This window comes from Peromyscus maniculatus, chromosome 16, assembly GCF_049852395.1.
Source record: "Peromyscus maniculatus bairdii isolate BWxNUB_F1_BW_parent chromosome 16, HU_Pman_BW_mat_3.1, whole genome shotgun sequence".
NCBI classification, from domain to species: Eukaryota; Metazoa; Chordata; class Mammalia; order Rodentia; family Cricetidae; genus Peromyscus; species Peromyscus maniculatus.
The window spans coordinates 62,105,708-62,131,562 of NC_134867.1; the positions used below are offsets into that span (position 1 = coordinate 62,105,708).

Below are 25,855 nucleotides of genomic sequence, written 5' to 3' on the forward strand. Positions count from 1 at the left end.
TTTTGTAGCATGTGGAAAGCATGCAATAAGGAAATATCTATTTCAGAGTTAGAAAACCAGATTAAACCTTACAGGAAGAAAGAAAAGAAATAAAAAGCTAAGAAGAGATATCAAAGGAAGAATGTATGAAATGAAATGAACCAAAGTAAATTAATAAGCAAACCCCAAAATGGCAGTTTCAATGAATCATTTACTGAACTTTTACCTTTGCAACTGAGTTCATTAGAGCAACTGTGGTTTGTGTCTGCAGTCAGCTTTTGGACCCACGAGGCGGGCGGTTCTTAAGATAAACACCTCTGTCTTTTAATTAATATAGCATTTCTTCTATTGCATTGTACTTTCAAAACAAGTCACAGTGTTATTCTAACTCCTAGAGGTCAACAAAGGTACACATTTATATTGCAAATAAAAAAGAATATAATGAGGCTTGGTGAGTTGTAGCCATTTTATTTGAAATGAAATCTATTCCAGGGAGCAAAACTAGTAGTCGATGCCTTGGAAGACTGGTAGCATAGATAACTAGGAATAAAAAAATCCTCGTCATAGAGTATTTGCTGTACTTTCAGAAACCCTGCACCCACAGAGTGGTTCACAACCATCTGTAGCTACAGTTCCAGGGGAACCGGCATCCTCTTTTGGCTTTTTCTAGGCACCATACCTGAACATGGTGCATAGACATACATGCAGGCAAATACTCATACACATAAAACTAATAAGCAAACACTGGGGTTAAAAAATACTTAAATAAATTTCATTCTATAGATTTGATTATTTAGGGAATATAGTCACATTTGTAAGAAAGACAACCACAGTACATCAAAATGGATAATACTAAGGTATAAAAATATCAAAATTAATGAAGCTGAGTCTATCACCAGTGAGTTCTAATTGGTATTTAAGAAAAAAAATAGTATTAATTTCATATAAGCTCATCCAGAGAGTTGGAAACATTCCAACATGTTTGGAGGCCTGAATAACCTTAATGTCTAAACCTGAGGCCCTTATTATGAGAGAAGAAAATTATAATTAGGTTCCATTCCTGATTGTATTTTTATTTTTGTGTATATGAATCTTTTTTTTTTTTTTTTTTTTTTATTTTATGCCTGCATGTATGTCTGTGTACCACATGCATGACTGGTTCCTGGGGAGACAGAAGAGGGTTTTAGATCCCTGGGACTGGAATTACGGATGATTATGAGCCGCCATGTGAGCGCCAGAAATTGAACCCAGGCTTTCTGGAAGAACATCCAGTGCTAACTGCTGGACCAGTGCCTCAGCCCCGTGAATGAATGTACATATTTTTAAATCAGCCACCAAAATGTTGGGAAACTGAATCTAGTAGGGTATAAAAAGAAAAGTAAATGTATAATGTCCAAGTTGAGTCTGTTCTAAGATTGGTTTAACATTTAAAAAAATTAGTAACCCTCTGATCTGACAAAGTATGTAAGATGCTTAGATTGCCTAGAACTTCATCAGCCTTGGTCTTGAAACTAGTAGCAAGTTGAGAATGATACACATTTGCTTGTGTACTCAGGGTGTGCTGTGTGAGAAGTAAAGAAAAATATATAGTTGGAACAGAAAAAAATATGACTTATGATTTGCAAGTGACAATGGCAGTTTATACACCCCCCCCCCCCGAGCCCCCCAGAACAATTATGAAAATCAGTAATCAAGAAACAGTGTGTCTGGGTAAAGATTGATAAAGAAAATGAATTACATATTCACATTTTAGAAACAGTGGATTTCAAAAATACATGCAGGCTGATAGGAACACTTAAGTTTTTAGAACTAGCTTAAAAATAATAAAGGCACAACAAAAAAGCTTTTACATTCTTGAGAGATGAAAGAAGGTCCAACTAAATGAAGAATTTAGGCTATTATTCATGTTTTTAAAGTTCTAGTAGTTGATCCCAATGCATTCTCTAATGAGTATCTAAAAAAATTAATGAAATATATGCTGTAATGGAAAATGGAAAATACAGTTGCACCAGACAGTATAGTATGATGTAGTAGGAACTAATAGATTAATGGAATAGAAAGCCCCAAATACTGACATGTGTACTCGTATGTAGCTTAGCGATGGGGAGAAGTGCATTGTTTGACAATTTTGCTGTTGTGTGGACAGCATAAAATATACTACAGGTGATACTGATTGGTCACCCATCAGATGTGTAAGGCTAATACAAGTGTAATGTTACATGATGTTTACAGGAAGCTAGTTGTTTTTATCTGGTGAGTAGAGGTATGTCCTTTCTAGTGACCTTTAAAATTGTGTAAATAGGAGTAATAGAAGCTTCTATTGAGGGATGCTAAAGTTCTGTTTATACAATTACTTTTGTCACTGACTTTTTCATAGAAAGTTTAGACTCCTTGCCTAAACTTTTAGAAGTATAAGCTAAAAGTGGGACTGGAAGAAAAAAATAAGGCCTTTTTAAGAAATATGTAAAAAAAAAGTATACTGGAGAGAGAGAGAGAGAGAATATATAGCTCAGGCTAGAATCCTAGTTTGAACATTAATGTTCTAGCAGCAATGTGGAACTGTCACTTACAGAGGAGACAGAACTTTTCTAGTTATGAAAGTAAAGCAGGACTCTTACCCAAGTATTATTGTTAAAGGACAGGATTTATTTTGAAGAGGGGAATCACAGTTTGTGTGATATTCAGTGTTTTGTTAACTCTTTACTTTACACTCTGGCTTAGATTATGTGTTGATGGATGACTCAGTAAAATACCTTTGTTTAGCTAGATTGTTCTTTACATAAGAAATTCCTCGTAAAGCAATGACTTACATCTCATTTGGCAAGAAATAAATGAGTTCCAGGTTTCACTTCTCCTTGGTTCATGTTCAGTGGAGATGGAGTAAGCAGTTCATGTTCAGTGGAGATGGAGTAAGCAAATGGATATGTATGCTTTAAAATAACTTTGATACGACTTTCAGAAAGTGAATAATATATATTATCTTTCCCCACAGTTTAATTTTGTTGGGAGAATCCTTGGACCTAGAGGACTTACAGCTAAACAACTTGAAGCAGAAACAGGATGTAAAATCATGGTCCGAGGCAAAGGCTCCATGAGGGATAAAAAGAAGGTAAGTCTGTGATAAGCAGGCATGTTTTCCAGCATTTTTGCCCCCTTGATTATTAAATCAAGTTCCTCATCTCATAGACATTGTGATCCTCACAGTGAGAACTTTGAAATTGTTTTAAGACATTTTCCTGATTTCTTTGTTACCATTTTAATTCAAGAACTGAAGTATCTAAATAATCATTACTCTAGTATGATAACCTGCTTTAATAACTTAAAATTTAAGAACTGCCAATAAAAATTTGACTGCTGCATTTTATGTAAAAATATCCAACTAAAACTTGAAGAAAAAAAACAAAAACAAAACTGAAGTGGCATTTCGTTTTTGTGATGGAACCCAAGGCCTTGAGATGTGCCACAGAGTTATAGCACCAGGTCCTTAAGTTTTAGTTGGAGTTTAGTTGGAGGTCTCACATCTCAACCCCTCCACACTTTTTTTTTTTTTTTTTAAAGATCATACCATGATAATTTGCCCAGTTGGCTACGTTTTAGCTCACTTTTTTGCATGACTGGGGTTGCAGGTGTAACACTGTGCTCAGTTCCTAAAGTGTTTGTTTTTATAGACCCTGCCTACATGAGCGTTCCTGGAAGAGTAGGGACAGCCAGTTTCAGCAGTGTTTCCTTTCTTGACTGGAAGCAGCTTTCTAGACATTTTACTGTAGTAAAGGAATCTACTTTGTATTTTTAACCCCTTCTCCTCCAACTACTTCTGTTATTTTGTGTGTAATTGAGAGAGGGAAAGAGAACTCTTGAGGGATTGTTTTGTCAGTTAAATTAATTATTTGATGCTGAACTATTTACTTTAAATATTGTTGTTAGGGAGATTTTATTTCTTTTATCTAGAATGTTAAAATTTCTATCTGGAGAAAAGAAAAAAGTGATTTTAAATACTGTGAGTTCTGTTACTGTTGATCAAAACTGTTATTCTTAAGGGTGATTTTTTTTTTTTTAATACACTATTTCTTTTAAAGAGCTATCAGATGGTAAGTCTGGGGTCCATTTGTGTTGGAACACTTGATGGAGTTTACATAGGAAATGACTGACCAAGGTTCCGGCTTGGTTCTGATGTGCTGTCACCTAACCACTCAGGTTGACTGCACCGTAGTCCTTAGTTCCTACAAAGGAGCGGGCAGCAGAAGGTTGGAAGGAAAGCTGATCATATCTCTAATAATGTCTTGATTATATAGTTGAATTTAAAGATAGTTTTGTGGGAGTTATAGGATGCTTTTCCCCTAGAACATTTGTAGGTGTTGTATTTATATTTTTTAAAATAAAAATTTGAAACAAACATATTCAGAATTAGATGCATTATAATCTTCTGAAATTTTGGCTCCCTTGAGTATGTGACCTTAGGGTGGCATTGGCTTTAAACAGTACTAATGTAGTTGCCTAAGGACATTGAATGAAGTTTTGACAACTTAAGTGTAGCTAGAGTTTTCCTGCCCTGCCCACAGTCAGGACAAATCTTTGTCACCCGCCAGTCCCACAGCCACTCAGACCCAACCAAGTAGACACAGAGACTTATATTGCTTACAAACTGTATGGCCGTGGCAGGCTTCTTGCTAACTGTTCTTATATCTTAAATTAACCCATTTCTATAAATCTATACCTTGCCACGTGGCTGGTGGCTTACCGGCATCTTTACATGCTGCTTCTCCTGGCGGTGGCTGCAGTGTCTCTCCACCTCAGCCTTCCACTTCCCAGAATATCTCCTCTCTCCTTGTCCCACCTACTTCCTGCCTGGCCACTGGCCAATATATTTTATTTATTGACCAATCAGAGCAATTTGACATACAGACCATCCCACAGCACTTTAGAGTACACTGGTCTTCACCAGAAAAGTGATGTATATCCACTAGTTAAGAAATATTCTTTCGGGGCTGGAGAGATGGCTTAGAGGTTAAGAGCACTGACTACTCTTCCAGAGGTCCTGAGTTCAATTCCCAGCACCCACATGGTGACTCAAAAAACCATCTGTAATGAGATCTGGCGCCCTCTTCTGGCCTGCAGACATACAGAACATCGTATCCATAATAAGTAAATCTTAAAAAAAAAAAAAAGAAAAGAAATACTGTTTCTTAAAGAAAATATGATTCCCCTTTTCTAAGTTGCTGATAATTTGCGTTGGCCCTGTTAAGTTAAACCCTGGCCATACAGTACTCACAGATGAGAATTAGAAATTATTTTTAGACATGAGTAAAGAATATTTTCTACTGTCTTTGGCAGAATAGAATGATAAAGATTGAGCTTTAATTAGATTGTAGGTTTGAATTTGGTTTTGCCTTGTATTGTTTGAGGGTTGAATGAGTTACGAATGTAAAGCTCTTAGAACAAGGAGATGGATATTAATAATTAGTCAAATAAATGGTCATGGCAATATACATATACATATACATATATATATATATATATTAAATACAGGCTGGTGGAGAAAATACAATTATTTTACCTTTGTAAATGATAGCATTTCCTAGTGTCTGGTGTGGTCACTTTTTAGTGTTCAGTCATTGTAGGGTTTCTCCAGTGTTGGGAGTTACTAATTCTTAACCTTATTGGTAGAAACCATTCCTAAATTTTATTTTCCCCTGTTGTCTATTGAGCTATGAAACCTCTAAGATTATACACATTATATATGTATATGTTTTATATATGTATCACATATATAAAGCATGCCTGCCCTACATATGCAGAATATATGTATGTATTATACACATGTAGAAAACAATAGTAAAATAATGAGAACACCTGAATATGAATTAGTTGCCAAACACATTGTCAGTATTGTTAAAATGCTGTAATGAACCTGCTAACTTGAATGGCTTTATGTGAATTTTGTGAGGAATTTATATATAAATTTTTTTATCATCAAAATCTTTTTATAATTTTAATTTTGTGGCATATAACTTTTAACCATGTTATATTTGTTTATGATGTGATAATTCATATGTGCTTTTTTTGCGTGTATGATGTGTATGTACAGGCATGTGCTCATACATGTGGGTACATGTATATGACCCACCTGGATGTAGAGGCCAAAGCTTGATGTCTTAGCTTTTCTTTTATTACTTATGTATTGATTCAGGGTTTCTCACTTGAACTCTCCACCTTATATATTCATTTAGGGTCTCTCATTTGAACATTGAACACTGATTCAGCTAGTCTAGTTGTCTTCATTTCCTGTGTACTGTGATCATAGGTGGGTCCCGCACTCATAGGACTTTTTCATGGGTTCTGGAGATCCAAACGGTTCCTCACCCTTCAAAAGCAATTGTTTTACCACTGAGCCATCTAACCACTGAGCCATCTTCTCCAACCCAGTGTGGTTTTAAAAGTGTTGATAATAAAATAAAATGAAAAAGAAAAAAGGTGTTTTCACTTGGTGCTTGTCTGTTTGGTAAAAATATAACAAGCAGGAAAGTAATGACATAAATAAGTTAAAATAACAAGGCTAATAAGTATGTTTTAATAGTAAGAATGAAAATTTATCTGTCTTTAATGCTTTTATGTGTATGTGCTAAAATACTAAGAAAGCTAGAAAACCAATCCTTACTGCTTCGTTGACATTTGACAAAAACATTATGATAGAAATGATGTTTGTTGATGGAATCCTTCCCTAAACACAACACATACTGTCTTTTATGGAATTCCCTTGCTATTTGGTGAATACTTGGCATTGAGTAAACATTAGAAAAGATACCTATGAACAGTTGGTCCTGTAGTTCAGGTAATGAAAGAATGATAGAGATGCACCCCTCTTTGGCTCACCCTCCCCCAAAGGTTTGGCAAACAGTGATTATAGGCTGTCCCTGCTTTTAATTCTTTCTGGAAGATAGGTAGTAGCATGTAATTCTAAGATGCTGGTTTTAAGCACATGAGTTAATATGTCAATTTAGTTTTCATTGTCTTGCGTTGATAATAATTATTATTGGTGGACTTACCAGCACTGTTTTTTTTGTTTTGTTTTGTTTTGTTTTAAAATTTAAGTAGCCAGCAGGATGGAGTCATAGAACCCAAGGGCAGGGACTGATAGAATTTGGAATACTAGTAGGAATGTCTTGTCTGTACCAGGAAGCAGTGTCCTAATTCCTTCTTATCTCTGTGGTTGAGTATGCTTGTGGTAACAGCATTGTTAGAAAATATAAGTAAAAATCAGCTACTTTGTGGTAATTTCTTCTGATTTAATTCTGTGTATTTTCCATTAGCTCAGTATTTGACACACACTTGTTTCAGATAATCTGGCTTTTATTATTTACATTTTATAGGTGAAGAAACTTCTGTCATGGAGGTTGAGCAATTTCCCAGAGTTGACATGCCAAAAAAGTGGTAGTCAGACCTTGAAGCGGAGCCTGCACTGTGTCGATCGATGGGCTACCTTTTAGCTGTAAACGGTTTCCAACTGCAGAAATACTGCAACATTGGAATTCAGGAAGCCAATTTATCGCATTTTATTAAATTCTTTCAGGCTTTCTTTTTTTTCCATGGGTGATGATAGGTTTAAATATTGTTTGACTTAAGGATGAGAAGAAAGCAAGTTATTTTTCATATTCGGAGAACAGGAAGCACCCCTGATATTAGATGTCTAGGGACTTCTTACATTACAATAATCGGTCAGGTCTGTCGGGAGCATTTATTGATACCATGTAATCTGAGCACTATCTCTCTGGAGATTGTGTCAGATTGTAGAAGTAAGTTATAGAAGTGAACTCCACTGCAGAGGCCAAGCACAGCCCCGTCTGTGGTCTCTGTTGAGCTCTAAGCCTTTTTTTCTGATCTCTCTCTCTCAAGTTTGATTAATTTGCTTAGAAAGACCTACCCAGAATACCATTTAGGCTTGGCAGTTTGCTATTAAAGGATATTGAAGGGACAGATGAACAGCTTTATGGAATGGATGTCCAGAGTAAGTCATGAGGAAAAGGTAGAGTCTCCATAGCATTTTCTGGCAGTGACACCTTTCAGGCTTTTCTGGTTGTTGAGCTGCATAGAAATTCCCCTAATTCTGTCCTTAAGAGTTTTGTGAGGCTTCTTTGGGGAATGTTAATTGGTAATATCATTGGCCATTGATGGTAAAATTATCTTTTATTTCCTTTCTTTTTCTCTTTTTGGAAACTAGAAAGTGTCAGCCTTTTTGGTTAAAATGATGTTAGTTTCCCTGACAACCCACTCACATGCTGGGACTGTTCCATACCTTTAATCATCTATTAACCCATTAATTACAAAGAATCTAAATGAAAGCTCTTTTGCCAAGAAATGAAGAACAGATATACTCATAATGAATCACAGTATCATACAGGTTATATCTCATTTGAAATCTTCTAATTGTGTGTTTAAAAATTAGAATATTCAAATATGTAGTGGGGACAGGACCCAATCTAAACATGAAATTCACCTATGTTTTGTATACCTTTCTCTTATACCTTGAGGGTAGTTGTGTACAACTTTGTGTTATTCACTTAATTTGTGACTACCATCTGTCACACGGGGTTACTTAGAGAATTTTCTGTTTATGACACGTGAATACTCAGGAATATCTGAGGTATTTTAGAGTACTTAATAATTTCTAAGTAGGGAGCTTCAACTTAGGCAGTAATTCTTTGATACTCAGTAGTTTAGGGAGAGAAAGTAATAGAACAGAACTGTATTCTGTACATAACTACTCACTGATATTTTAATTACATCTATTTACTTATTTTATATCCTTACTGCAGTTTCCCCTCCTTCCTCTGCACCCATCTCCTCCCCCCCACCCCCCACCCCCCACTCCTCCTCTGTTTCTGTTCAGAAAGGGGCAGGTCTCACAAGGGTATCAACAAAACATGACATATCAAGTTGCAGTATGTACTAAGGCTGGGCAACGCAGCCTAGTATGAAGAGTAGGTTCCCAAAAGCCAGCCAAAATGTTAAGGAGTGCTCCTGCTCCCACTGTTAGGAGTCCCACAAGTAGACCAAACTACACACTGTCAGATATATGCGGAGTGCCTAAGTCGCTCCCATACAGGCTCCCTGGTTGTTGGTTCAGACTCTGTGAACTTCTATGAGCCCAAGTAAGTTGTTTCTGTGGGTTTTCTTGTGAGGTCCTTGACCCTTCTGGCTCATACGGTCCTTTGACTCTTTAGCAGGATTCCCTGAGATCAGCCTGACGTTTGCCTGTGGATCCACTATACCCGAGTTACTGGATGAAGACTGATGACAGTTGGGGTAGTCACCAATCCCAGCACATCCCATAGGCGCTCACTCATTTTTGTGGCATGATAGTTAGTATAGTGACCCAGGAAGTCTTTGTAGGAACACTTTAGATTTCTATTACCAGTCTACAGATCTGTGGGCTCTTCCTTGTCCTAAATGGAAGGGACCAAATGCCCACGCCTGGAAATCCCTGCCTCACATCTCATTCTGTTTAGTCAAATCCTGCTATGATTGACATCTTTAGAATTGATGAAGCTAGGTCAGTCACGTCTGTCTTACAGAAGTTCTCAGACTCAGCAGTTTTAGTTAGATCCTGTTCTCTATGAAGGAGGATGTATGGGTGAGAGTCTGCCTGTCATTCTAGGACTGCTAATAGCACCAGCCCATGTCGCTGTCGTCAATACCTGATTCGGGCACTACATCAGCCTCAAGAGCTAATGAGTGGCATTGGTCCTGTCTCACAGGCTTCGATTAAAGGGGGGTGTAGTAGCCCATTCATTCCCTTGTTTCAAACAAAATATTGCTCTAAATAGAAGCCTACCTATCTCCTTGGCAAATTCACCTGCACTATATGCCATTTCCTTTGGAATATGGGCTTTCAAAACCACATAAAACTGATTAAAAAAAAGCACTTTAATTTTTAAAATTAACCTTGTTTGTTTGTATATTTGGCCATTTGTCTTGTTTTAGAGCTGTGTCCCTTTTAACTGTTTAAGGATGTACAGTATTTTCTGACTGATTTATAAAATGTTACAGACATATTATGTAACAGAAACAGGTAGAATTCTTGAATTTTGTCTTGAAAAATTTAATAGAATATTTTATAAAGTCATTTCTAGGATAGAATTCTTAAATGGTCATGTACTTCTCAAATGTAATGTTTTTTTTACATTAGTGAGTTATTAACTTATTTCTTCTTATTATTTATTTATTATTTGTTTATTTGTTTGTTTATTTATTTATTTATTTATTTATTTATTTATTTATTTATTTATTTATTTATTTATTTATTTATTTATTTATTTATTTATTTATTTATTTATTTATTTATTTATGGTTTTTCGAGACAGGGCTTCTCTGTGTAGCTTTGCGCCTTTCCTGGAACTCACTCTGTAGCCCAGGCTGGCCTCGAACTCACAGAGATCCGCCTGGTTCTGCCTCCCAAGTGCTGGGATTAAGGCGTTACGTCACCACCGCCCAACATTCTTATCTAATTTATTTTGTCAGTATGGAACACTGTATGAGAGTTGGACAGTGCACACGGACTTAGGCAGTCCACTGGGCACTAAGGTGGCACGATGAGTGCGAGTCATGGTCTTGAAGCCTGGCAGCCTTCGCGTGCTCTCCATGGCTCACATGGCGAAGGGAGAGAACTGATTCCTAGAAGGTATGCTCTGACCTCCACACACAGGCATAGTCACTCATGAACAAACACTAAATTTAATTAAAAAGGTTAAAAACCAAGTACATTATGTTAGAAACTACTTCTGACAGTTTGGGAATGTTTTCTAAGTTGTTCAAATAATTGTTCATATGTACATATCTTTTATAGAAAAATTGGGTCATGCTAATTCTTAACTTTAGTTTTCTCCTGCAATGTCACGTTCCATCCTTTTTCATCTTACCAGGTAGTTGAGGTATATGCTGAGGGATAGGAAGGTGTACTCAAACGGAATTCCAAGTAATAGTGGACACAAACCAAATTTCTTCCTTTTTTTTTTTTTAAAAAAAGTGTAAGGGTTGACGGGTTTTATTTTTTTACTTTTATTTTTGTTTTTATGGAGGGTTACTGTTGTCTATAAATATTTTGAAAGAGATAGATTTAGTTTTGTAGTTGATACACTACTTCCATTTGTTCTGAAGAATTCCCGTGGATTTTGCTAGTTACTTTTTCATGATGGATTAACATTTGTCTCTTGTCTTTATGCCGTTGACAGCTAGTGTCACAATTATCTAACACAAATACAGCTCCAAAGAACTTGTTTTACTGATTTTGTTGAGTACTCTGTTTTTAGTAAATAATGCTTTAAGCACAGATACGATTTATTTTTTAAGCATCTTTTCACTGGAAAAAAAAATGGAAACAGGACAACCAGTGGCCTACTGGGCTGTTAACTGTCCATGAATCAGCACCACCACCACTTGTCTTTTTTCAGGAGGGCTCTTTCTTACCCCTTTCCTGTTCCTCTCCACTATGTGTTAGATTATTAAAGGAGCAAATTCTAGACATGCAGTTTCAACTTTAAATATTTTATTATGTAGCTCTAAAATAATCTCAATAATAATAATAATAATAATAATAATAATAATTTTTCTTTATATCACTAAATGTGTAGTCCATACTCATAGTTCTTCTCATGTCGTATAAGTATTTTTTTTAAAAAAAATTTCTCGTTTAAAGTATATCCAGCCACACACCTTTAATCCCAGCATTAAGTAGGTAGAGGCAGGCAGATTTCTGTCAGTTCAAGGTCAGTCTGGTCTACAGAGTAAGATCCTGTCTCAAACAAAACAAAACAGAACCACCCATAAATTACCTCAAGTCTAGTGCCATCTACATCTTCATGGATTGATAGAGCCCTTAAGCCAGTTGTCCTGAGCCCTCAAGCCAGTGGTCCTCAACTTGTGGATCATGACCTCTTTGGCAAATCTCTTATCTCCAAAAATATTTACATTAGGATTCATTATAGTAGCAAATTTACAGTTATGAAGTAGCAGTGAAAATAATTTTGTGGTTGGGGGTCACCATAACATAACATCATACAAGAACTGTATTAAAGAGGTGCAGAATTAGGAAGGCTGAGAACCGGTGTCTTATGCCATTCTTCCTTCCACTCAGCCCCATTCTTTTTTTCTTGATGTTTATTTACAAATTCATGGAAAGGACTTAGTGGTTTTTAAAAACATTTGATTTATTGAGGTGCTGGAGAATATACCCAAGATGTCTTCTCTACCACTGAACTATACTCAATTATGAATATTTCTAAAAGCAAAGATGGAGTTTATTGTGAGTTTTTAATCCAGATTGAAACACAGACTTTGAAAAGGGAGAGAGAGACAGGGAAGAGGGTAGTGTTACCTTTCTCAGAATGAGTGGCAGGTCGGGGGAGGAGTAGGAGAGAGACTGGCCCTTTATCTGAGGGACTGTGTGTGATCTGTCAGGAGAGTTCTATGGCTAGTTACATTTTGATGGTAGCACTTTACATTGCTGCCACCTGTATTTCTTGGATGTTTGTAATGAGAAAAGTTTAGTCAATAAGATCTTGACCTGTCTTCATTTCTCTACTGTAAAAGACAATCTCATGGTGTCATGATAGATAGCAAGTCTGATTTATCCCTGATTGTTGCAACCACTGATTTCCTATTTTTTTTTTTTTTTTACTTGTGGCAAAACAGGCCCTGATTCTTACTAGCATGATAGAGTTTTTATGTTAAAAGTCTGAAGAAATGCTCAGTTCTATACTCACTAACTCTTAACATAATAAATCAGTTCCCAGAAATGCTCTAAAGGTGAAGTACGAGGCTTTTTTTTTTTTTTTTTTTTTTTCATTATCTTTGTGAATGCATTTTAACAGTTGGGGTGTATCTCAGTTCACTGTATCCTCTCTCCCCCTCCTCTCCCACTGATGTAAAGTGATGATTCATTTGTCCCATGGTAAGATAAAATAATCTTAGTAACAGGAAAAACACTGTTGTCGGTGATGTAGGCAATGAAAGCAATTTACCCTGCTATTCTCACTATCCATATAAATTACTCTCTTAAAATACTTAAAATAGTGGTAGGTAGAAACATCACACAGGTCCATTGCCTTGATTTATGCTTTAAAATATTTATATGCTTTCAAAATCAAATGTATCTGGTTGGTAAATTTTGAGAGAATTTTTGCTTTTATCCCACTTTACTAATTCTGTCCCTTACCATTGGATAGATTTTTTTTTCATTTTAATTTTTCCTTTAATTTCATCTTGTAAAAAGCCTTTTTTACACGTATTTGTGTATAGGAGTGGGATGAGGTTGTGTGGTGTTGAGTGTGTGCCACGATGCTCATGTGGTGTCAGAGAACACTTTGTTGGAGTTGTTTCTCTGCTTCGCCTTGTGAGGTCTAGAGATTGAACCCAGGTCTGTACCCACTGACCACCCTCACTAGCTTGCCCTACATCCTCCTCTTCTCCTCATCACCTGTCTTCTTCCTTCTACTCTATGCAGTTGTGGAGAAGTGGCACATATGCTTAGGTGTATCTGCTGCACACTGGGTAATTTTTCACTGGTTCAATAGATGGCGAGATATATATATACACACACACACACACACACACACACACACACACACACACACACACACACACACACATTTTTTTACACCTTGTTTTATTACTATTTTTTACTTCACACCATTGTTTACATCACTTAGTAGGAACACATCTATTTAGATAATGTTTCTTTTAAGCTGCTTCACATTCACTTGTGGTATTTCACCACTCTTTCTAATCTTTCACTGTTGCACATACAAATGATACTGTATTAAATTTCTTTTGTTTATTTGTACATGTAGTTACCAGTTTATAATTACATTCTGATATATATATATATATAGCTAATTTCTGCATTGTATCACCAACAGAATTAATTACAGACATTGAGGAGAATCCAATTATATATAGTTATGCCTTGGACTGGACATTAAGTGTTGACTTTTTCAGAGAATCCTTAGTTGAAAAAGGCTGTACTTTGTAAGGAATGTTTTTTCTCTCTGTACTTACATTCTTGTCTTACTATCACACCATAGTCTACCTTCCAATCCATTACTGATTACTTTTTTAAAAGAATGTTTTGTACTTTCATTTTTGGCAATTTCATAAATGTATACAACTTAACCTTGGTCATATGGGATTCAGATTATCCCTTCCTACTCACCCTAATTCCCTCAACACATCTCCTGTGTACTTGAATGTCATTCTTTTAAAACATTTATTTTTATATTATATACATGGAGTGTTTTGCCTGGTGCTTGTAGAGGACAGAGGCTGTCATATCCTCTGGAACTAGAGTTCTGGACTACTGTGAGTCTCCAGGTGAATGCTGAGAATTGAGCACAGGTCCTCTGGAAGAACAACAAATGCTCTTAACCACTAAGCCATTTTGTAGTTTGGAAAGTTTCTCAGGTCCTGCCAGGTGTGTCCTCCCCCCGAATCCCTAGTCCTGTGGCCCGCTTATAAAAGAATCATTCAGAAGCTTATAACTGTTTGGCCATTAGCTCAGGCTATTACTGACTAACTTTTATACTTAAATTAACCCATAATTTTTACTTATGTTTAACCATATGAATTCTCTTGTAGGTTGAAGATTTTTATGGACACTGGATGATGAATTCTAGACATTAGGAGCAAGACATTGACTGTGGGTGGGTGAGGGTTGCCATAGTGAAAAGTTGGAGGTCAAAAGCTGTGTTGACATTGAATGCAAGGTTGAATGCTATGTTAAAGAAACTCATTTTCCTTTTGGAAGCAGTTTAATATTATAATATGCTAATTGTAAGAAAAGGGCTGAAGGGAAGTCACAAATGATATTGAAACTTCAGATAACCCACTTAGAAATTCTATTCTTGTAGTAAACTAAGATTAGTGTCTGTGAATTCTCAGTTCTGTGAATTCTCAGTTCTTTGATCTTTTTGTGGATAGAAATTTTATCTTTAATTTACACATAGTTGATACATTTATGGGGTACAATATGTCATTTTTTTAGGGTATACAATGTTTACCCATCCAGTCAGCATCAAGTTTCTTTGTGTTAAGAAAATTTGCTGGGTGGTAGTGGCACACGCCTTGAATCCCAGCACTGGGGAGATAGAAGCAGATGAATATCTGAGTTCCAGGCTAGCCTGGTCTACAAAGCAAGTTCCAGGACAGCCAGAGCTGTTAACAGAGAAAACCCTGTCTTGAAAAACAAAACAAACAAACAAACAAACAAAAAAAAGAAAAAAGAAAACATGCATTCAGGATCATCTATCTTAGCAGTCCTCTGGCCGTACTACCATATTAAATTAATAGCACATATCCATGCCTCAGAGCCTTTTGCTATACTCTACACTGCCAGTCTTAGATGTCTATGTAGCTGACAGCTAATAATTTGATTTAGTTATGTGCTGGCTAGATTTATGTCAACATGACATAGGCTAGAGTTACCTCAAAGGAGGGAACTTCAGTTGAGAAAGTGTCTTCATAAGATCTGGCTGTAAGTCATTTTCTTAATTAGCAATTAAGATCAGGTCCTTAATTAGGACCATCCCTGGGCTGGTGGTCTTAGATTCTGTAAGAAAGCAGGCTCAGCAAGTTGTAAGGAGCAAGCTGGTAAGTAGTACCCTTCCATGGCCTCTGCATTAGCTTGTGCCTCCAATTCCTGCCCCTCATGAGTTCCTGACCTCATTGCTTTTAATGATGAACTGTTATATGGACCTGTGAGTGAAACAAACCCTTTCCTCACCGAGTTGCTTTTGGTCTTGTGTTTTTCGTCAGTTGGAGATATGTTGAACTTTGAAAGTGGTTGGTTTTTAAAGCAGAAAGAAACCTACCCTATTGGTTACTTTTAAATTACTATAGTCAGGTAATTGACAAATGTGATTTCAGAGAGGAAGGCTATATACTATCTCATGTTTCAGGGGATGTAGTCTTATCACAGCATCCATTTTGGAAAGTGCTTAGTGTGGCTTGCTTTTCATATTTCAGCCAATGAGGAAACAGCTCTGGTGAAAGTGGGGCCAGGATAAGCTCTCAAGCTCACCTCAATAGTGTGTGTCTGCCAGCTGTACCTAACTTCCTAAAGGCTCCATATCCTCCCCAAAGAGGAGTGGGGGGAACAAGTGTTCAGACACATGAACCCATGGAACATTTGTTCTTCGGCAAAAGACTAACTCCATTCTCTTCAAACCATCTGTGATAAAAGACCACTGTAAGAAAAAAAAACTCACTGGAGACAATCTCTTTGTTAAATGCAATAAAATTACCTATCAAAGAAAGGTAATCTTTAATTTAAAGGTAAAAATTTAATCTTTGAAAATTTGCAAACAAACAAACAAAATGGCCAGTCAGAATGCTGTCAGGGTTTTGTAAATCTCCTTGACTTACCCGTTTGCAGTCTACAGTGTAGCTTGTGGCATCTTCAGATTATTTCAAGGCTGTTAACTTGCTCTAGTGGTACCTGTCCACTGCTTTTGTTACCATGTGTGTTTGAAAAATAGTAAATAACTTTAGAACATTGACTACATTATTTAGCTCCATTACTTTTTACATGTTCACTATATGGAATCAAGGACTTGGAGAATTTCAAATAATTATTTTATTTTGATGTATAATCATTAAGATTGTGAGGCAATTTTTAAGGGTGAAAAGATGGGCCTGAAATAGAATTATCTTTGTTTATTAAAATGAAGTAACATTTTAAGTAACCTGTAAAACTTAATTACTCTGCCATAGATCTAATCACAGGGTAAGTTAATTGTCCACGTCTAATGAAATCAGACATGAGTTTCAGTAAAGGGAGAGTCCATCTTATCACTAGATACTCTTAATAAGCCTTTAAAAATTAAGTCTTGATTGGATTACAGTCTGTTTAGTTAGGGAATATTTGAATACCTTGTAGTTTGGGAATATATGGCACATATTCTTTCTAAAATGTTCAGTTTAGTGGTGACAGAATTGATAGGGAAGTGCCATTTGTCAATGTCATTGTGCTGTATTGCTTGGTTTTCCTTTCCATAATACTGTAGTGAAAAACTTAAGTTCGAAACATCTTTAGCCATGTTAACAGCAAATTATTGGGCAATTTCATGACCCTAGTGAGCCACTCGATATTCTATCCCTAGTAGTTTTTTTTTTTTTTTAATTTAGTCCTTCAGCTGTGAAACACTGCTATTGCAATTTTTGTTGTTCTTTAATTTTAAAATGTTTTAATTGTATAATACTCTTAGTTGCAATAAAATTAGCTATTAAAGAAATGGGCTTTTTAAGACAAATGAAATTCTTTTATTTTGAAGATGTTTTATTTATTATATATTTTAGGGGCTGGGTATTGTACCTATGGTCTTTTGCATAGTAAGCATATGTTAGAACCAGGATGTTATCACTGCCTACTCTTTTTAACAATTGAAATGGGAACTCTCAAGACACTAATGATTGTTATCTTTGAAACTAATAGAATTAATTTTTGACTGGTACTGTCAAGTACCATCTTGGTCTCATCCAAGTTGCGAGATCACTGAGCAAACTCCTAGGACTGGAGCTTGGTTCCCAGCACCCAAAGCAGGTGCCTCCCAACTGCATGCAGCTCCAGCTCCAGGTATCTAAAGCCACTTCTGGATTCTGGGAGCATATGCACACACGTGCATAGATAGATACACATTTAAAATAAAATACATAGGGGTCTTTTACTTGTTTGTGTTTAAAATTTTTTAAGAAGTAGTACAGTGAATTTCTGCACTCTTTTAATGTATGCTTGGTGTAATTTTTTAACATTTTGTTTTTTGGGGGCACATAGCTGATCATCATTATTTGCAATATTTCTACTTGTAATTTCACTATCTTGCTAAAACTTATTTGTAATTAAAAAAATGAGTATTTGTGACACTTAGCATTTATTTAGTCATGAAAACAGGCATACTGACAGAGAGGAATCATCTAATTGTTTCCCACCTGAGATGAACCAAGAGGAGACATTCCACAACAAGCACTGTTGTCATCAGTCCGTGTGGTGTGTCTGTCTGTCTGTCTGTCTGTCTCTCTCTCTCTCTCTCTCTCTCTCTCTCTCTCACACACACACACACACACACACACACACACACACACACACACGTTGTTCTTTCTGTCGGTGATCTCTTTCAGTTGTGGTGAGCACGGTGCTGAGGGGCTTGTCTAGTAATAATGATAATGTTCTTGAGAGCAAAAGGCTACGCTACCTTACAGAGAAGACATTTGCATTGGAGAGGCTTAGTTTAGACACAGTTGTTGGCTATTTGTTTAGTGTTAATGAAATCAGCAGTTGATAATAAAAATCAAGTTTCTTTAAACAGAAACATATGTCAAACTTGGTTATATATTATTTGTTAATAGGAATGTTGTGACCACTGATTCATGTATTCATGGAGGCCTAACCCAATTTTTTTCTAAGAGCAGGGATTTAGTATTCAGTGTTCCTGATGATTATAGTACGTAGAGTGAGAACTGGCTTTACATCCCCCCATGTCTGTAAACTACAGACATTATGGTTCTTTATCCTTGTAATAGAGAGTATTGCTTCAAAACAAGGCGATACACATACACACGCGCACCTTAGGGCTTGAGATATAGTTTACTATTTAAGAGCACCTGCTGATCTTGCTGCAGACCTGACCTCAGTTCCCAGTGTTCACGTTAGGTAGTTCACAACTTCCTGTAGCTCCAGGATGTCTGATACCCTTTTTGGAACTCCACAGATATCAGTACTCTTTTGCACATAACTGTGCACCTACACAGATATATATATATAGAGAACTTTAAAAAATGATGACAGTCTGTTGTTGGGTGTTTCTTACTCTTTTGGAGGCCCACCACCCAGCTCCCAAATAAACCACACATGGAAACTTATTCTTTTTTTTTTTTTTTTTTTTTTTCCGAGACAGGGTTTCTCTGTGTAGCTTTGCACCTTTCCTGGAACTCACTTGGTAGCCCAGGCTGGCCTCGAATTCACAGAGATCCGCCTGGCTCTGCCTCCCGAGTGCTGGGATTAAAGGCGTGCGCCACCACCGCCCGGCAACTTATTCTTAATTATAAACGTCCCTCATTAGTTTGGCTTGTTTCTAGCCAGCTTTTTTTTTTTTTTTTTTTTTTTAAACTTTAAATTAGCCTATCTACCTTTTTCCCTCTGGGCTTTTCCATTCTCTTACTTCTGTAATCTTACTCTTACTCCATAGCTTGCTATATGGCTGGGTAGCTGGGCCCTGAGTCGTCCTTTTCCCTCTCTCTTTCCTTTAATCTCTCCTCCCAGATTTCTCCTACATTTTCTCTCTGCCTGACAGCCTCACCTATCCTTTTCCTGCCTTGCTATTGGCCATTCAGTTCTTTATTAGACCATCAGGTGTTTTAGACAGGCACAGTAACACAGCTTCACAGATTAAAAAAAAATGCAACATAAACAAAAGTAACATACCTTAAAATAATATTCTATAACAACAGTCTTTTAAAATTACATTCCAGAGATTTCATATTGTTAATGTTATATTGTGATGTGATTTTTTTCCCCCCTTCAATATGTCACATTTATCAGTTAAAAGTATAGGCGTGGCTTTTTTTGTTGATGCTCATTTTAGTCAGTTGGGTAAAAATGGTGCTTACCCTATTTTTTCACTATAACATAAGATTAACTTTTCCCTTTTAAAATTCTTTGTTTTTTATTTTGTTGTTGCTGTTCTTTTCTTGAGAGTAGACAGGCCTTGAACTCAAGAGATCCATCTTCCTCCGCCTCCCAAGTGCTAGGATTAGAGGTGTGTACCACTACTGCCCCGGCCTTTTTAAATTTAGCTGCCTAATGGTTTCAGGATTCAGTTAATGACTTGTACCCAGTTTTTATGTTTCTATAATTCCATTTACACTTCTTAGTTAATTGTTTATTGTTTCTGATAGGCTAAAATATTTTTCCATAACCCCCATTTTCTGTTGAACTTAGAATTTATATCCTTTAGCTAATTTCTCCCCAATATCAAGTCTGCTTGCTTTGTATCTTTACTTCATTTTATAATGTAGAATGGTAAATTCCATTCATATGTACTTAATTACTTTGCCCTTTAAAACAATTTTAATGACAAACATTTTGAATTGCTTTTATAATTGTTTCAGTATGTGAAAAACTTTAAAATTTACTTTTTAAGTTCTTAATTCAGTGGAATTTTAATTAAGTTAATTTTTTTTTTTTTTTTGAGCTACTGAGTTGGGATCGATCGACTCTTACTGTCTAGGAATTAAGCAGTTCTGTTTTACCTAGTTTTACTACATTTATTTCCCCAATTATCTTGGAGGAAATAAAAGATACAATTTGTTTAAAAGAAAAAAACAAACAAACAATGATGCTTCTGAGTCATACCACCTTATATTTTGATGGCATGTTAAGGGTTTTTCCCCCCCTAATAAAATAATAGGTCTGAGGGGGGTGGAAGGATGTCTTTACATCTCAGTTTACCTAAAATAACCCGAGCTTTATCACTGCCGTGATGTAATTATCAATAGTTTCTGTTTATCCCCAGAGCACTGGGATCTTAGTGAATTAGTGAGACACTCCAATGATTTAACCTGTCAAATTTAGAATACTAGATACAGGACAGGACACTTAACCAATAGCCTAAGTTTTTTGTGTCAGATCTGTTGTCTTAAATACGTGTTTTCATTTATCTTAAAATTTTAGTAGGAAGTGTAGCTGTTCAGAAACGTTTCATAATACTTTGGAATTTACTGCACACTTTTAAAATACAAGATTTATTTTATAGACTACTATCAGTAGAAAACAAGTCTGTAGTGAACAGCTCGTACCTTGATGTTTATACACATATAGAAGTAACAAGTGGAAGGGTTTTTAAGTACAAAATTTTAAGTAAAAAATTTAAATATATATATTATATATGGCAAATATATTTTATATATATGTATATAAATATAATATTTGCCATGGTATTAGGAATCATTTGGTGGGAAATAAACATTGATAATTGTCAAGTGAGGTTGCTGATAGTATTTTGAAATGGTGCATTCTCTATGCTGAGGTATGTATGTATGTGTAAATCCACACATTATCTTTCATGCACTCTATTGTCCTTAGCTACAAGATAAATCATGGTAATCTCTTTGAAAAAAGTCAGGATTCCTGATGTTTGTCCCTGGTTTCTCAGATTGCCCTAAATCCTTGGTGCTGACTTTGTACAATTAGAAACTAGTTGAAGTGCTCTGTATTCACAAGGGTGTTATTGTTGGTTGCCGTTAGCTAGCCCAAGCCTGTGCTTTTTTTGTAAAGTAAAATTTTAGAACCATATTGTCCAGTAAGGTCTGTTTGTGCCACTGTAACCAAATGTATTAAAAATAAGTAGTATATAATGAGTAGAAGCTTACTACTCTTGTTGAGGTGGTAAAAATCCCAAGATAAGGCACTAGCAGGCTCAGTATTTGCTGAGTGTTAGGCTCCATAGGAACCTCCACTGATGTTATCCTCCACAGAAAAGAAATGTGGTTGAACAGATGGAAGGAATAAAAAGGGAAATATTTCCCTCCTTTTGAGGGCAGAATACCTCCTGAAAGATCCAACTTGCCACTGTTGTATTGAGGATTTTCTTACTCTGAATTTGGGGCAGCAAATCCAGACTATATCATATCACTAGTTTACATATGGCTGTAAAAATGAAAGCCATGAGGAAAGAAAAAACTAAACAGTTACATGATTTGGTTGATGTCTTTAGTGGTGACACATGGCTCCTTTTGTATAGGAAAAGTGAGGTCTATTTCCACTGATAACATTTTGTTGTTCAAGGGTGGCTTTTTCAGGGTAAATCTGTAAGTTTAGCAATATGTAATGTCTTTTTTAACTTGGTACTTTGAAATAATCTTAAAATTGAAAAAACTCTCCCAAGCCCATTATTTCACCTCATCACTAATGTATATACAAGCCTTTTAACTCTGGGCCTAAGTAATATTTTATAGTGTTTAAATATTTTTTTTATTATTATTGACTCTGTATGTATGATATGTTTGTACAATGGTTTGGTTTTTGTGTGTGTGTGTGGGGGGGTGTCAGTGGGCAACTTGGTGCAGTTTGTTCTCTTGTTCCATCTTTATTTGGGTTCTGGGTACCAAACTCAGTTGGCCAGGCTCATATTGCAAGCACCTTTACCTGCTGAGCCATCTTGCTGATCCTACATTTTATTGTGTGTTTTAGGTTATTAATTACTGATTTCATTGAATTAAATTAAATCATCAAAAAATTAAAATAGGAATAATTTTTTAAAGACAGCGTTGTATTCTTTAACTCAGGCTAGCCTGGAACTTGCTAAATAGCTCATACTGGCCTAAACTAAAGACAGTTCTGCCTCAGATTACCTATTATGTTTAAACTTCAGACATGGTGTTAGGGCTAGAATATATATGTTCTTCTGTTGGTAATTTTCCTTGCTTCCCATCCAGTGCTTCTGAGTACTCATTTAGGAAGTTACCAAAAGAGATAGATGGCAGCTGCAGTGTCTTCGGGATGTTTATGACATTGCGAAAGTGGGTGGGGGAGCTTAAGGCAGAGATGCTCTGAGACAATAGTTGTTTAATGAGTTTGCTTGTATGTACAAGAGAAGAGAATGGGCCTGATTGCTCACAATCTGAAGCCTGAAAATGTATTTTTCTGGATCTGTGTATTTGCATATCTAATTGCTATGTAATCAAAACTAAGTGAACTGTAGCTACTTCAAACTTTAAAATGAAAGGCAATCATCCTTCTGGGGAGGAGGGGGACCCCCTAACTTGCAAGCTAGCCTGAATATTAGCATTATAGTGCTCTTGTGCTTAATTATAGGTGTCTGGCTGAGCAGTAAATGTATGCTTGTGTAATAAAGAAGTGAATGTGACTCTGACACACAGTGGAGCTCTGTTGTAACAGCCTGAGCTTTGAAAGCCATTGCTGTGTATCCATTGTGTGTTTGGGTGATAAGGGATGGTGCTAGAATGACTATTAATTACCTGCTTTGTTTGACATGAAGAGCAGTGGTTACACCAATGACCTCACTCATCTACAACTAAAACTTGCGTTGCACAACTAGACTATGCTTGGTTTTCTGGTGGGAGGACCCCCGTCCCCACACACACAGTTAGTTGATGGCTTTGTTTTTTGCAAACTTATTTGTAGTTAAACCTATTTACCATAATATGAGTCTTCGGGTTATTGTAGATTTCCCTTCTCACTGCGTTATTAATTTGAGAGATGCTATATTCTTAAAAGTCCTTAAATGTCAGAGAGTTTTATAGCCATTAATTTCAAGGTTTTCAGACTACTTAAACCGCTTTTTATATTTTCTCATTGAATTTACACATCTAACACAGGCTTAAAACATATTTTAGTTTCAATTAGTGTCAAGCCAATTCTTCTTAGTTATTCAGTCCCTGTGGAAAAGATACATCTAGCCTGAGACCAAAATCTTTAAGATTCAAGGATTTGCTTTGAGCCAGGAGACTACTGCAACCCCCACCCCCCAAAAAAACCATAATCACCTTAAACTAAATTTTTTCTCATTTCAGAAGTTTCCCTTTTTTCTTTTTTAAAAAAGTTTATTCTAAATCTAGAATTTATGATTATTAAACTTTGTTTTTAAAAACATTGTTTACTGAAAATTTTCTCTCATTCTTACGATAAAGGCTTTATTTTTTACAAACTATTAGTTGAGGTGGAATTAACAGATGTTTCAGTTACTGTCATGAAGTTTTACCTCTTTAATTAAGATTTAATTTGTTGAAGCCAGGCATAGTGTGTGTATGCACATATACACACACCTGCCTGTGTGTGAGTGTACCTGTGCCAAGGCACACTTGTGCTGTGGCACACTTGTGGAGATCAGAGGACAACTTTCAGGAGTTGTTTCTCACCTTCCGCTGTAGATTCCAGAGACCAAACTCAGGTGACCAGGCTATCATGGCCACCTCTTTTTCCTGCTGAAACAGCTTTCCTACCCTTTAGTATCCCCCCCACCTCCCTTTTGTATGTGTGGGTGTGTATTCATGTGTGTGCATGTGAAGGCCAAAAGCCAACCTTAGGTATTATTATTCAGACACTGTCCATTATTTTTTGAGTAGGATTTCTGATTGGTGTGAGGTTAAGCCACCTATCCCCATCTACTAGTGCTAGAATTATCATGATCCTACTGAGCCTGCGGTTTGTACCCAGAGTCTGGGGATTGAACTGAGGTCCTCGAGGTTGTGTAGCAGGCACGTTTTTGACTGAGCTGTCTCCCCACCCTAGTGATTATGCTTTAAGATCACACCTACCTTTAGTCACTTCCTCCTCACTGGCTAGTAGTTCTGCCGGGTGGACTGCATGTGTATGCCCTCCTGTTACCTAGAAGTATTTTCTGGGAAGAAACTAGAGGATCAGTTCAGTACTGGGACGATTTAAGGGTAAAGTACCCAGGAGAATGGTTAGGAGAATGGTTTTGAGAATGGGCAGTGAGTGTTGAAGCTGTTACACAGCTGTAACATGGAATTTGAGTGGCTACATCTTTTTGAATAGAGACAAAGCTGTACTTGCTCTCTAGGAAAAAGCCCTGGTTGTCAGGAGAAAGAGTGTTATAATCAGCTCCGAGGCCACAGCTGCTTGATGTTTGAATGCTGAGCTATTGCTCGTCCCTATGAGGGAAAGCTTTGAATTGTCAGTGTAAGAATTTGGGGACTTCTGTTAGGACAACTTCCTACAAGTAACTGAAGAAAGAACTTCAGAATTCCAAGTGAAGTTCTTGGAGGAAGGATGTTAGTATACAAAATACTTGTAGGCCTGGCTTTTGGGCCTCTTGACAGTACAGTGAGTAGCATGAAGTTTACCGGGAGGAATCCCTAATGCCATTGATAGAGAGGGGACAGAAGAAATGAAGAGAGTCCTCAGATTTTCCTACAGGATTCACAGTGTGCTTGAAAGAACTTAAATGATCTGAGCTGAAGGTGTGACACTGAGGCCATTTGTTGTACTAGAGCAGAGCTTACATAGTTCTCCATTGATCAGCATGATTGCCTACTAGGAACCACATTTTCTTCTAAGTAAACTAGAATGGAACCTATACTGTGTCATAGAGTAAGAAAAGATGAGAATTGTGTATTTCAAGCTTTGGCCATCAAGGAATTAAATACCAAATATTTTGAAAATAAGCAACACAACTCTCTGTGACTTATTGGCCAAGACATAGGGAGGAACCAGAAAGCAATTTAGTTGAATGATTGTAAAATTACAAGACAGCAAAATTTATGAGGTTAAAAACTTTGTTTAGAGGGAAATTTTATCTATAAATGTTCTACAGGCTTAGAAGCACCAAACATCAATAATCTAAGCTCAGTATAACTAAAACGAAACTAAGAAATGTAAGCTGAAAGTTACTGAAATTGAAAAAGGACAATAAAGAAATGTAAAGAAACTGAATGTTTGTTGTTTTAGAATATCAGCACAATAAATAAAGCTTTAATTAGGTTGATTCATAACAGATAGAGAATACTGAAAACCAGTTATCTGAAAAAAATGGAGGACGGTATACTAAAGATACTCTTGAGGGAATAGATAACATGAACACAGTTTTGAGACAGGGTCTAATATAGCCCAGGATTACTTTGAACTCTTGATCCTCCTCCTGTCTCTGCAACACTAGCTCTGGAATTTCAGGTATGTGCCAGTATATCTTGCTGCATGAGGAAGTTTGGGACAAAATTAGGCAATTTAGATGAGAAGAATAGATTCTTTGAAAAACAAATTATAAAAAATATAAAAAGTAACAAATCTTTATATTAATATCTTTGTTGGTTAAGGTCTGAGCTGTATTTTAAAACTTCCCTATAAAGAAAAGGT

The 25,855-nt window shown here is 36.4% G+C and overlaps 1 protein-coding gene across 7 annotated transcripts in view; it reads left to right on the forward strand.

The window, feature by feature from the left end:
- Nucleotides 1-25,855, forward strand: part of Qki (QKI, KH domain containing RNA binding) — a 142,658-nt gene that overhangs the window by 54,714 nt on the left and 62,089 nt on the right. For all 7 annotated transcript variants that reach the window (XR_013045152.1, XM_076552884.1, XM_076552885.1 and 4 more), the window contains exon 3: nt 2,972-3,088. Coding sequence is in view for 6 of the 7 variants with exons in the window: in XM_076552884.1 (XP_076408999.1) it covers nt 2,972-3,088 (117 nt within the window). In the remaining variant the exon portion in view is untranslated. The remainder of the gene's footprint in view (nt 1-2,971; nt 3,089-25,855) is intronic.